The sequence below is a fragment of the Geotrypetes seraphini genome, chromosome 5 (genome assembly GCF_902459505.1).
Source record: "Geotrypetes seraphini chromosome 5, aGeoSer1.1, whole genome shotgun sequence".
Taxonomy (NCBI): Eukaryota; Metazoa; Chordata; class Amphibia; order Gymnophiona; family Dermophiidae; genus Geotrypetes; species Geotrypetes seraphini.
The window spans coordinates 161,565,870-161,580,356 of record NC_047088.1 but is presented as its reverse complement, the minus strand read 5'-3'; the positions used below and the strand labels follow the sequence as shown (position 1 = coordinate 161,580,356).

At 43.0% G+C, this 14,487-nt stretch overlaps 1 protein-coding gene across 1 annotated transcript in view; it reads right to left on the bottom strand.

Annotated features, from left to right (window-relative positions):
• UNC80 (unc-80 homolog, NALCN channel complex subunit) overlaps nucleotides 1–14,487 on the bottom strand; it is a 392,207-nt gene that overhangs the window by 326,816 nt on the left and 50,904 nt on the right. The window contains 3 exon segments of the mRNA XM_033945805.1: nucleotides 2,598–2,866; nucleotides 4,358–4,498; nucleotides 8,467–8,683. Coding sequence (XP_033801696.1) covers nucleotides 2,598–2,866; nucleotides 4,358–4,498; nucleotides 8,467–8,683 — 627 coding nt within the window.

The following is a 14,487-nucleotide window of genomic DNA, read 5'->3' as shown; positions in this document are numbered from 1 at the left end:
CATGCATATATATTTTTAGGTTTTTTCAACATTTCATTTTGAATTTGCAAATACTATAAACTTTATAGGCGTTACTGATATCTTGAATATTCAGTGTTTTCATTTACAAAAACAGTTAGTACTAATCTTGTATAGTACCACCAAGGGGAGAATATACTGTATATGAAAAAGGAAGGACCTATGACGATTTAAACTCTCAAGATCAGTTGATCCTGTGAGAAGCGAGCTTCTGACTGTCCATATAATAATAGACAAGTCTGTGCGAATGAGGTTATACCAGGATATAAGCTGGTTAGATCAAATATGTAGATGGTTCTGGGTTGAGTATTCTTGAATCAGTAGTGCAATATTAATGCTACATTAGCACACAGCCATTATTTCATAAAATGGAAAATTAGCCATTTTCCAGTTGTGGTAAAAATGGCCTTAGAGAGCAGGAGAGATCCACATAAAGGTATGCTAAGGCCACATTTTACCACAGTTTTGTAAAAGGAGCCTTTAGAACTTAGCGATCAGTTGGGTTGATTGATATTTAACAATGTTTATACAGATAAATGCAACCAGTGACACTGAATATCCTGACAGACCATCTCATCACTAGCCGGATAATGCTGTGGCAGAGCTAGAGCCAGAGGTTATCCAGTTAGCTATCCAGTTAAAGGTAGGAGAGCAAAGTTCACTTTAACCAATTAACTTGAAATACTTTTATGTTAACTTCTGGAGATCTATTTGGGGACATATTAATCTGATTCTGAGACTGTGGTTCCGTTATCATATGATGCGGTAATCTGTGGGATGTTGCTATCTCCTACTCCTCTAGTAGACAAACATAAAAATAGATTATTGGGTATTATGACTGGGGTAGCCATCCAAATGATTACAAGAAATTGGAAAAGTTGTGACCATTTAAATTTTGCTTTTTGGTGGCACTCGTTAGGTTTATGTCACAGATATGAAGAAATGTTTTTTTGAGCAAGGGGGTAACAAATGGTTTAAACGGATTTGGGGGGTCCATTGACTAATTTTATTAATTCTAATTGAATGGTGTTTCCCTATACTTTTGGTTATAATTCACACATCCAGGGAGGGGTGTGTGGGGGAGGGAGCGAGACAATATATTGGGATTATTGTATTAAAAATATGAATGTAATATTGGTTGGTTTTTTTAAAAAATTATATTAAAATCGGAGAGGGGGTGAAAATAATTTTCATATATTTTATTATAAGATGTACGTGCTGTTTCTTAAATATTCTGTATGTTTTATTATATGCACTGTTTTAAGTTTGAAAATGAATAAAGATTTAAAAAAAGAAAAGAAATACTTTTATGTTACAAATCATAAGATGAAGTCTGTGAAACAGTTTTCTGCTTCTCTATCATATCGAGTGGCAATTTGGAACTACCCAATCTCTGCTACAATATTCTATAGAAATTATTGAAGAATTGGAAAATGTTAAAAGCTCTTTTTAAAAAAAATCAATGTGGCTTATCTAGTAATACTTAATATTTTTTTTACTAGCTTTATAGTTATATGCCTAATATTATTGTTATTTCTATAAATGTGGATCTAGCTCAGTGTCCCACAAACTTTCTCAAGCCACGGCACACTAAGGGCTCCTTCGTAAAAGGAGCCCTTGGTATTTTAGCAGGAGGCATTGTAAGCAGAGTTGCTAAAGTATCTTACATCACAGAGAAAGGGATCAACAAATACACAGACATAAGCAAAAAAACACCCCAAAAATGTACAAGCCTACAAAGCTGGGACTAAATATTCTTTATTTTCAGAGACCCGACACTGCCAGTTTGCAAACCATTTTTTACAAACAATTGGAGGTTGGTGAACACGGACACCGTGTTTTATTCAGCTCAAGTATTATGGATCAATTTCATATTGAGACCATCTTCTCTATGGGCTCCTTTTACGAAGGCGCGTTAGGGCCTTAACGCGCCGAATAGCGCGCACTAAAATGCCGCATGCGCTAGCCGCTGCCGCCTCCTCTTGAGCAGGCGGTAGTTTTTTGGCTAGCGCGCTAATCTGGTGCATGCGCTAAAAACGCTAGCGCACCTTCATATAAGAGACAATTTCAAAGACCTCTGATGCAGGCCGATGGGTGAAACATTGGCAGTGTCGGGTCTCTGCAAATAAAGAATATTTAGCCCCATTTCTGTAGGCTTGAACAATTTTTTTGGTGTTAAAGTATCTTACATAAGAACATAAGAAGTTGCCTCCGCTGAGGCAGACCATAGGTCCATCCTGCCCAGCGGTCCGCTCCCGCGGCGGCCCATCAGGCCCATTGCCTGAGTAGTGTCTATACCAGTGGCTCCCAACCCTGTCCCGGAGGAACACCAGGCCAACCGGGCCCCCAGGCCAGCCCCAACGAATATGCATGAAGCAAATCTGCATGCCTATCACTTCCATCATATGCAAATCTCTCTCATGCACATCCATCAGGGCTAGCCCGAAAACCCGACCGGCCCGGTGCTCCTCCAGGACAGGGCCGGGAACCACCGGTCTATACCAAAACCAAAACCAAAACCACCGGTCTATACATAACATCAATCCAGCAGAAACATTTTTATGCACTTTCTCCATTACCGAAAGATCCAGTGTTCCATTTTTATGGACAAAGTTATTTGTCCCGTCAATGTGTTCATTGTCCTCCAGGCTGCTATAGTTGATGCAAGAGTCTGTCAAGCTTCTTGGGAGATTGGCACACGCTAAAGGTTCATGGGGCATCTCTGGAATGGGCACCTGGTTGCAGAGTTTTCTCATGTGCTCACTGAAGAAGTCAGCATAGCCCACATTGAAAGAGGCTAGTGTCGTGTTGAAGGTGGCCACTGTGATGGTGGAAATCTGGGATCTCACTGTAAAAGTCGGTGACAAATATTTTAGTCTTTACCATCGGCACTTTACTTTCCCAAATTAAAATTGGAGATGACCTTCCTAAAAGTGAGAGATAATGCACTCCATCTATCAGAGGTTTTCCCAACGCACAAAGCAAAATAGTAAGTACACCAGAAAAGCATTCAAGAACATTTGCCCTTTGAACCTATTATATAGGTTAACATCCATAGTGCCAACATTGTTTTCACCTAATTGATCATCTTCATAAGATTAAAAAAGAGATGATGTTAACAGCCATAATAATCTGTAACTTAAGCCAGGCTACATTTTTTAATTATCATGCAATATGATTTATAGATACATTGGTTTATATTCAAGTCAACTTTTCTATCCTCTTTTTATGAGGAAAAGGTTGCCTCAGTTTATATTCTGGTTGGTTTATATTCAAGTATATAAGGTATATTTTTGGGGAAGAAAGGTGGAAGACGGGGGAGAGTGTGGCGCAGTGGTTAAAGCTACAGCCTCTGCACCCTGAGGTTGTGGGTTCAAACCCACGCTGCTCCTTGTGACCCTGGGCAAGTCACTTAATCCCCCCATTGCCCCAGGTACATTAGATAGATTGTGAGCCCACCAGGACAGACAGAGGAAACTGATTGAGTACCTGAATAAATGCATATAAAACTGTTCTGAGTTCCCCTGGGAGAATGATATAGAAAATTGAATAAATAAATAAAGAGAGATAAAGTAGAAACATTTAGGGGGTTAGTTAGGGATTAATGCACAGTTTTTGCCTATTAATGTACCTTACATAGCAAAATTGTGCATTATTTTACCATCATTATTATGCAAACTGAATCAATAAGTTTGCATTGACCTTTGCGAATTGCATTATATATTGGGGAAAAAACAGTAGCCCTAAGCTGCTTACACACAGATCGGTATTCTCAGATGTCATCTTAAAGGGGCTAGAGCTGCACAAAAAGAACAGTACTCCTCCTCCCCCTTCAGACCACCATACTTCCAGGCCCTCTGCACATTTCCAAAGATTCCATAGGCCCCTCCTAGACACCTTCAAAGACCCCTGCTTACTGTAGGCCCCATCCCCAGTCCCACCTCTGTCAATCACTGTCAGTGATTTAGGGGTTCCAGAGCAGGAGCATTTCACAATCATTTCACAATCACTGCCTCTGCCAGTGCTGGGTTCAAAATGACACTGGTGATCCCTAGCTGTAGTCTTGCAATACTGCCATTAGAGATCAGATTGCTATATAAACAGTCTCTTTTCTGAGTTTACTGATATTTATAGACTTGCTTAGCAGCCAGGGAATTTGGTGGTACTTGGTAAGCTAACACATATTTTCCAATGATAATGCAAAAGATTTGTAACAGGTTTTGTAAAAGTTGTTTTGACTAATAACATTGATGAAAAATAAAGTCTGAGTTTTGATCACCCTGTTAAATTATTATTATTATTAATATTATTATTTTTTTTATTTTTGTGGTGAACACACCTTCCTTGACTGTGTTCTCGCCATGGCTGTTGGGGTGGTCTGGCATTTCACTAAGTAGAGTATGATGGGAATGCGAATGTCTGGCACTCAAGCTTTCCATTTCTGTAGCTGTGTCTGAGCTCCCCCGCCTGGTAAATTTTCCTACAGTAAATATGAGAAATATACATTTCACTTAAAAAAAACCATTGAGCAGGTTCAGTGATAAAAGCAGGGCAGCTTACAGTTAAGGAGGACCAAAATCTTTTTAAAATAGAAAATTTGGGTTGTGATGAAGTTGAGCAGCCATTGTATTCAGAATGTTGTCTATCTGTTGCATTCTCCTGGTCATGATACAGATTTGCTAATACAGCAATTCTAAATCCCTTTTAACTGGGACTGCATGGCAGACTGAATGCAATCATGGTTTCTTCTCACTTCCTTCAATGCAGTGGTTCTTAACTAAGACTTCAGGACACACCCAGTCAGTCAGATTTTTCAAATGTCCACACTTAAAATGCAAGAAAGATAGATTTACATACATTGGAGAAAGTCAGTGACATAGCAAAGGTGGGAGATGCCCAGAGCGGTGGGGCCATACCCTCTTCTCCATCCTTCCGCTCCTTCCCCAGCTACCTCCCCCCTCCCTCCCCTGTGCACACGTGCATCCCTTCCCCGTACCTCTTTAACTTCGCTGGTGAAATCAGCATCTCCAACCTGCTGCCTGCGCCAGCCTCGGCTCTCCCTCTGGTGTCACTTCCTGGTCCCGGAACCAGGAAGTGACTTCAGAGGGAGAGTCGAGGCCGGCACAAGCAGCAGTTTGGAGCTGCTACTCGTGTCAGCAAAGAGTTAGAAACATGGGGAAGGCAAGGCATATATGTGGTGGGGAAGGATCGGAGGGGGCAGAGAGGAGACGTGCTAATGCTCTCACCAAGATGCCCCCCCCCTTACTACGCCACTGAAAACTTTACTGGCTGGATGTGTTCTGAGTATTGGGTTGAGGAACCTTACTGCAATGTAATACACAGCAGAACAGGTTTAAGAGAAGCCACATAAGTCACAGGTTCATAGTTCTTATCCAAACTCAGGGATAGGCAATTCCGGTATGAGATGAATTTGTATGCACTGCCTCCTTGAGATGCAAATCTATCTCAAGCATATTTATTGTGGATATCCTGAAAACCTGACCTGGCTATGGATTTCGAGGACTGAAATTGCCTACCACTGTCCTAACTGAATGAGTGATTAGAATTGCTGCCCTATTGAAATTTGTCTAATTTTGTTCCTTTGACAAATTAAGCAGATGAGAATGTGAGGGAATGGGAGCTAATTACTTACTGCATGACTGGCGAATATGTCTAGAACAGAGCATGGCAGAAGGAGCTTTATGAAACAAGAAAAAGTTGAAATTAATAGTTTAATTTTACCTGTTTGATTAATATTTATATTTTCAATTAAAAATGTGTCTGAGAAAGTCATGCCATGTGGGAGATTTACTGACTAAATTTAGCAAAGAAATTGTTGGACACAGCCACTCAGTTGCTCTTTGGGAACTTCCATTAACACTTCCACTTTATAAATGCTGTGGGCTGTGGCGTAGCGATGGAGGGAGGCGCCTGGGGCATTGGTGCTCGGCATCACCACGCCGTATGCCCTCCACATTTTCCTGCTGCTCGTGCCCCCCTCACATACCTCTTGAAATGTTTGTTGGCTTGAGCAGCATCTTCCACATCTTACTTGCGCCGGCCTTGGCTCCCTTCTGACATCATTTCCTGTGACCAGGAAATGATGTCAGAAGGGAGTTGAGGCCAGCAGAAGCAGGAGGTGGAAGATACCGCCACTTACTACGTCATTGGATGTGGGCAGTGAGATGGCAGTGCAAAGAAATCCATACTGACATACAAATATTTACAGCACTTAGTCTAATTTTATATATATATATATATATATATAAAAAGTACAAAAAGAGTTGTAGGTGGCTCTTTTACCAAATTGCATTAAAAAGTGGTCTTAGCATATCTTTAAAGTGGGTCATTTCCGCACACTAAGGACATTTTTACCACCAGGGTAAAATGGCTAATTTTTCTATTTTCCCATTAATGGACACGTGCTAATTTTCCAATTAGCATGTGGCCATTAATGAATCCCTACCGCAACCCATTATCTAGGTGGTAAGGGTTCATTCACTAGCCACGCACTGATCAGTTAGTGCACAGCAATGTAGCTGCATGAACCGATTAGCACAAAACACACCCACTCCACCAGTGCTAACAAATAAATTTTATTTTTTAGTACTTGGGTAGCATGCACACATGCAGAAATTGCCATGGGATGCCAGAGCATGTCCTACCCAATGGTTAGCCCATTTTTGCTGCAGTAAGCACAATTAGGACCTGATTCTATAAAAGAAGCCTAGCCTAGCCGATCTAGGCGCCTAACTTAATTTTTTAATTGGTTCAATTGACACTATTAATTGAACAGCACCATTAAAAAACAATTAAAAACAAACAAACAAAAATTTTCTGGTAGGCATGTAACTCTTTAGGCGTCATGAAGGCGTCTAGACTGGGGTGCCTACCCGTGTCTAACTGTGCTTATCCCAAAAGTTAGGGGCAGTGTTTGGCCATGGAATGAGATAAGTGCCTAAGTTTCTGACACCTAGCGGCATCTAACTTGAGCTAAGCACCACTAGGTGCAATTCTAACTTTGACTGACATGCGGTAAGTGCTGATTCCTTAGGCGCCTACCGATTTAGGTGCTGTTTATAGAATCAGGCCCTTAGTGCTTACTGCAGCTAGGTAAAAGGATCCCTTAGGGTCCAATGTTTAAAAATACTTATCCAGATAACATCCCCTGCTCTCTGGATAAGTGCCACTACCTGGGTCCATTCAGTGATTTTTCTGGATAAATCCCATGCTCTGCTCTACCACTATATACATAGAGCTAGAGTGGTTAATAATGATTTTTAGTGGCACCACCTGTCCCATCTCACTTTTATCCTATCTAGATCGTGCCACTGAAAATCATGACTGACTGCTCCAGCACTATCCAAGTTTCAAGTCTATTATATTTTGATATACCGCTTATTAAAGCCTAAGCGGTTTCCATCCAAATTTTTACAAAAATATAAAATTAGGGAAAACTTACAAAGATTATTAAAACTCAATAACGGACAAATTGGACACAAAAGAGAAAAAAACAATAAGAGGATATATCATATTAAAATAAGAGGAGATGGGGAAAAGTAGATGAGTGGAAAAGGAGAGGAGGAGATAAAAAACAAAAAAACAGGCCCCTCCCCCCCAAGTCTAAAGAATTGGAATCAGGGATAAATGTTGAGAACTAGATATCAAAACCATCTTTGAAAATTGAAGGTTTTGAGACCTGATTTAAACTTTGAGGCACAATGTTCCCTATAGTGCTAGACACCAACATATAAGTTGGGCATGCCCTAGGACATTGCAGGAAAGTTAACTCCCTAGACTCCACCAAAATATATATAAACCTCAAATCTAAATTTTTAAGATAAGGAGCACCTTCAGCGTGAGTTTGAAAGCTTTAAAGAGCGACTCAAAGAGCAGCTCTAGTGCTTAAAATAGCAAAGCCAGCAAACACTGAGCAGAGATTACCACTCACTGCCTTATCTTAAAAATTTTGATTTGAGGTTTATATATTTTTGGTGGAGTCTAGGGAATTAATTTTCCTGCAATGTCCTAGGGCATGCCCAACTTATATTTTGGTGTCCTTTAAGGATATTTTGTCTTGGGGTTTTTCCCTATAGTGCTGGAGCAGAGCATAAACAGCCTGGAATTAACAGACAGTGACGATACTTAGGCTGTCTCAAGTTATCTGGAGCGTAAACTGAACATTACCACTGTCCAGATAATGTCAGCAGTTATTGCTCTGTCTGCAAATTCAAGATCTTCTCACTATTTGCATAGTGGCACTGAATATTGGGATTTTATTTTTAACTTCCATATACAAAAAAAAACCTGATCACGGTGACTGAATATGGACTGTTTTCTTCTCCTGTTTGTTCTTTAAGAAGTGCCTTTGACCTTTGTTCCCAGAAAAACTTTTAAATAATACTTGGTAGAATGTGCACAACACTTTGATGCCTGTTTCGGAGTTACCTAATATGGTAGTCTGCCATCCTCCTCTTTCAATGGCACGCCTGTCTTCTCCAATCCCAGAAAAACTCCCAAAAGAAAACGTGCTACGTGTGGGGGAGACCTCCAAATGATCCTCGTGCAACAGGAAAGGCACCCCCATTCTGCGCTGCCGCTTTTTTCCTGGATGGTGGAAAGGGATAGATCCTTTCCGCTCTCGGTCTTCCCGCCGGCTTTTAAACTGCAGCAGGAACATGCATACACAGAGGCAGAGAAAAACTATAGCAATTCAAGTTTAAAAAAGAGATTGAGGCAGAGGTGCATTCCAGGATGACCCATAACATAACAGTGAAAACTTTGACTGTAGAACTGAGCAAAGAATAACACAGAAAAATAATCCATATCCAGAACTGGTAAAGGGTATCAGGTGTCCTAGGTAAAACTTCATCTTTACACACTGTCTGCTTCAATTACATTTCAGGACCCCTAACTTGCCGCAGCACAAATACATCATGCTTTTAAAAATTAAACTTTGTCTTGTGTGTATGGGCATACTTTTTATTTTCCCAGGGTAGGTCCATAGTTTTTCTTAAGAAAAGACTACCTGCTCAATTGAACAGTTATAAATGCATGCAAGAAGTTTTCTGGAAATAATTTTCACAGTGAAAATATTTGCATGTTTTCCCTTTGAAAATAGGGATAAATTCAGTGAATAAAAAGTATCCAGAGTATGCATCATTGTGGGCAGTTAGAAAATTGCTCCCTTTAGGACTAGCATTTAAATACCTTATAGGCCTTTGGGAATTACCTGAAAAATCGTGATTTTTAGTATTAGCGCACTATATAGAATCACACTTACCCTCTCTTTTACAAAGCCGCACGGCAACAGCCCCATAGCTATTTAAATCTCTATCGGCTTCGGGGCCGTTACTGCATGGTAGCCGCTAGTGCAGATTTGTAAAAGAGGGGGTTAGTGTCACATAAGCAGTCTTAGGCTTTGCTAGCATCCTAAATTCTAGGTGTACCATATTTGTGCCAGGGTTTTCCTGATCTAAATACTTGCATCTAAGTTAGGTGCCTATATCCAAAACAGGTACCTACATACAAAATACACCCACGATCCACCCCTAATCATGCCTACTTTCAGGTAGATGCCTGCCTCAAAGTGGTAGGCGCTTAACATACAATTAAGTGCAATTTACATCTATTACGAGGTGCTTTTCGTAGGGTTACCAGATGTCCAGGAAAACCAGGACATGTCCTCTTTTTAAAGGACTACCTGGGTGCCCGGATGGACTTTCCAAAACACGGTAGTTTGTCCCCGACCTCCCAGCCACGTCTGGAGAGCCTCTAAGCATGCACAGATGACATCACAAGCATCTGTGCATGCTCAGAGACCCTCCAGATGCGGCCCAGAGGTTGGAAAACAAAGATAAGGCTTTGCATGGGCCTGACTAGAGGCAGAATGGGGTGGGACTAGAGGTGGAACGGGGCAGGCTAGAGGCAAAATGGGGCAGACTAGAGATGGAATGGGGTGGGACTATGTATCTGGGTTTCTCCGAACAAGAATCTGGTAACCCTAGCTTTTCGGCCCTACTCCACAGGGCTTTAAACTAGGTAAGTCGGGGGAGGGTACAGGCACAAATAACATACCAGGCGAACTAAAATGCCAATACATTTATGAGGCTGAGGAAAGTAGACACCGAAATTCTGGGTCAGGGGTGAGTGCACACACTTTTGAGTCGGGAGTAGAGTCACATCATATTTATGGGTCACATTGTAATTCCGGGTCTAGGGGGAGTACACACTGTAGTTCTGGGTATATGGGGAGTACACATTGTGGTTCTGAGCCTCAGGAAAGCACAAATAACACAAACAATGCTAAAGGTGTTCAAATAGCTCAAACAGGAATATCCCCACTGAGACATAACAAAAATATAACATGGAGGGCTATGTACGTCAACGCACACAGTTTAGGAAACAAGATCCTGGAATTGGAAACAGAAATAAGGAATGCCGACCTGGATGTGGTGGCGATATCCGAAACCTGGCTCACAGACTCCCACGGGTGGGACATGGTCATACCGGGTTATAACTTGCTTCGCCGGGACAGAGAGGGTAGGAAGGGAGGGGGTGTAGCATTATATACTAAAGATGACATTAAGGTCACGAGAATCTCAGATGTCCAGTATACTGGGGAATCCCTTTGGGTTAATTTGGCCAGAGGGAAGGACAAATGCTTGTATCTTGGCGTAATTTACAGACCCCCAAGACAACAGGATGACCTGGATATGGAAATAATCGAAGATATAGAAAATATCACCTTGCGTGGGGACACAGTATTGCTAGGTGACTTCAACATGCCTGATGTGGATTGGGTTACACTTACCTCTGCTTCCGGCAGCAGCAGGAGGCTATTAAACTCTATGAAAGGAGCAAGCCTCAGGCAACTGGTGTTGGAACCGACAAGGGATCAGGCAATACTGGACCTGATACTTACCAATGGAGAAAGTGTCACAGAGGTCTCGGTGGGCGACACATTGGCCTCCAGTGACCACAACATGGTATGGTTCAATATCAGGAAAGGTTTCACTAAATCTACTACACTAACCAAAGTCCTCAAATTCAAGGACACAAATTTCAAAGAAATGGGAGACTTCGTTCACCAGGCGCTACAAAGCCAAGAAGAAACCGATAACGTGGAAGACATGTGGTCGACTTTGAAAGCAACCATACAAGAAGCAACAAACCGCTATGTAAAATCAGTAAGTAAACGGCGAAGGAACAATAAACCACAGTGGTTTACTGTGGAGATCTCAGACCTGATCAAGGAGAAGAAAAAAGCATTCATCTCTTACAAACAATCAGGGAAGCAGGACTCTAGAGCAGACTACCTGGCCAAATCAAAAGCCGTCAAAACAGCAGTCAGGGAGGCTAAATTCCTCATGGAGGAGTCTCTAGCAAAGAACATCCAGAAGGGAGATAAATCCTTCTTCAGGTATATCAGTGATAGAAGAAAAAACTCAGGCGGGATTGTACGTCTTAGGAAACCAGACAGAGACTATGTGGAAAAGGATTCGGAAAAAGCCCAACTATTAAATGAATACTTCTGCTCAGTCTTCACCCGAGAAGCGCCAGGGCTCGGCCCTCAGCTACAGACAAGGGTTGGCTCAGTTGACCCGTTTAGTAACTTTGAGTTTACGCCCAGCAGTGTCTACGGTGAGCTGTCAAAGCTCAAGGTTAACAAAGCAATGGGGCCGGACAACCTGCACCCCAGGGTGCTTAGGGAGCTGAGTGATGTCTTGGCGGAGCCACTGTCCGCGCTCTTCAACCTCTCCCTTAGTACAGGCAGCATCCCGTTGGACTGGAGGACGGCTAACGTCATTCCACTCCACAAGAAAGGCTCAAAGATGGAGACAGCAAACTACAGACCAGTGAGTCTAACATCGATAGTGAGCAAACTAATGGAAACTCTAATCAAACACCAATTAGATAAGATCCTGGATGAGGAGAATCTACGGGATCCCCGACAACATGGATTTACTAAGGGGAGATCCTGCCAATCCAACCTGATCAGCTTCTTTGACTGGGTAACGGGAAAGCTGGATATAGGGGAGTCCCTGGACATCGTGTACCTGGACTTTAGCAAAGCATTCGATAGCGTACCACACCGCAGGTTACTGAGCAAGATGAGTTCTATAGGATTAGGTAACACATTGACGAAATGGGTTGGGAGCTGGCTTGGAGGTAGGCTCCAAAGGGTGGTGGTGAACGGCACCTCCTCCGAAATGACGGAGGTGATTAGTGGAGTACCACAGGGCTCAGTCTTGGGCCCAATCCTATTCAACATCTTTATAAGAGACTTGGCAGAAGGGCTTCGAGGTAAAATAACATTATTCGCCGATGACGCCAAACTGAGTAATGTAGTGGGCAAATGCACAACAGACGAAGATTCAGTGCCCGACAACATGATGCACGACCTACTCCTACTGGAGCGATGGTCTAGGACATGGCAACTCAACTTCAATGCCAAAAAATGCAAAGTTATGCACCTGGGCAGCCAGTATCCATGCAAGTCTTATACCCTTAATGGCGAGATCCTAGCAAAAACGGTAGCAGAACGAGACTTGGGGGTAATCGTCAGTGAGGACATGAAGTCTGCCAATCAAGTGGAGCAGGCTTCGTCCAAGGCAAGACAAATCATGGGCTGCATACGAAGGGGTTTCGTCAGTCGTAAGGCGGAAGTCATTATGCCATTGTATAGATCCATGGTGAGGCCCCACCTGGAATACTGTGTGCAATTCTGGAGGCCGCATTATCGCAAGGATGTGCTGAGACTGGAGTCGGTGCAAAGAATGGCCACCCGGATGGTCTCGGGACTCAAGGATCTACCATACGAAAAACGGCTTGACAAATTACAGCTATACTCGCTCGAGGAGCGCAGAGAGAGGGGGGACATGATCGAGACGTTCAAGTATCTTACGGGCCGCATCGAGGCGGAGGAAGATATCTTCTTTTTTAAGGGTCCCACGACAACAAGAGGGCATCCGTTGAAAATCAGGGGCGGGAAACTACGAGGTGACACCAGGAAATTCTTTTTCACTGAAAGAGTGGTTGATCGCTGGAATAGTCTTCCACTACAGGTGATTGAGGCCAGCAGCGTGCCTGATTTTAAGGCCAAATGGGATCGGCACATGGGATCTATTCACAGGGCAAAGGTAGGGGAGGGACATTAAGGTGGGCAGACTAGATGGGCCGTGGGCCCTTATCTGCCGTCTATTTCTATGTTTCTATGTTTCTATGATTAAGTCTATTAAACAATTAAGTTAGGTGCCTACATAGGCTAAGCGCATCAATGTAGGTGCTTAACTTTAGGCAACATTTATAGAAAATCCCCATAAGTAGAAACATAGAAGATGACGGCAGATAAGGGCCATAGCCCATCAGGTCTGCCCACTCTACTGACCCACTCCCAAGTCTACTATCCTAGGGATCCCGCTCCTGGTGACAGGTTCCCTTGGCTTAACCCTCTAAGGGATTCCACATGGGCATCCCATTTGCTCTTAAATTCTTGCACGCTGTTTGCCTCGATCACCTGCACCGGGAGCTCATTCCAAGGATCAACCACTCTCTCGGTGAAGAAATATTTCCTGGTGTCGCCATGAAATTTCCCGCCCCTGAGTTTGAGCGGATGCCCTTTTGTGGCTGAGGGTCCTTTGAGAAAGAGAATCTCTTCTTCCATCTCGATATGGCAGGTAATATACTTAAACGTCTCGATCATGTCTCCTCTCTCCCTACGTTCCTCGAGTGAGTACAGCCGCAAATTTTTCAGCCTTTCCTCATACGATAGATCCTTGAGCCCCGAGACCATCCTGGTGGCCATCGGACTCTACTCTCAGTACATATTTTCGGTCGTGTGGCCTCCAGAATTGCACACAGTATTCCAAATGAGGCCTCACCATGGTTCTGTATAATGGCATTATGACTTCAGGCTTCCGGCTGACGAAACTCCTGCGGATGCAACCTAACAACTGTCTTGCCTTAGATGAAGCCTTCTCCACATGATCAGCAGTTTTCATGTCTGCGCTGATGATCACTCCCATGTCTCGTTCTGTTGAAGTTCTAGCTAAGGTCTCACCATTCAAGGTGTAAGTTCTGCAGGGATTTCTGCTGCTGAGGTGCATGATCTTGCATTTCTTAGCGTTGAAGCCCAGCTGCTAGGTCGAGGACCAAAGCTCCAACAAATGTAGGTCCTGTGTCATACTATCGGGTGAATTGCCATTTCTCGCTATATTGCATAGTTTGGCGTCGTCAGCGAATAATGTTACCTTACCTTGAAGCCCCTGAGTTAGGTCATCTATGAATATGTTGAAAAGGAGCGGGCCCAAGACTGAGCCCTGCAGTACTCCACTGGTCACCTCCGATGTTTTAGAGAGGGTACCGTTAACTACCACCCTCTGAAGTCTGCCACTCAGCCAGTCATTGACCCATGTAGTTAGTGTTTCTCCCAGCCCCATTGATTTCATCTTGCTCAACAGCCTGTGA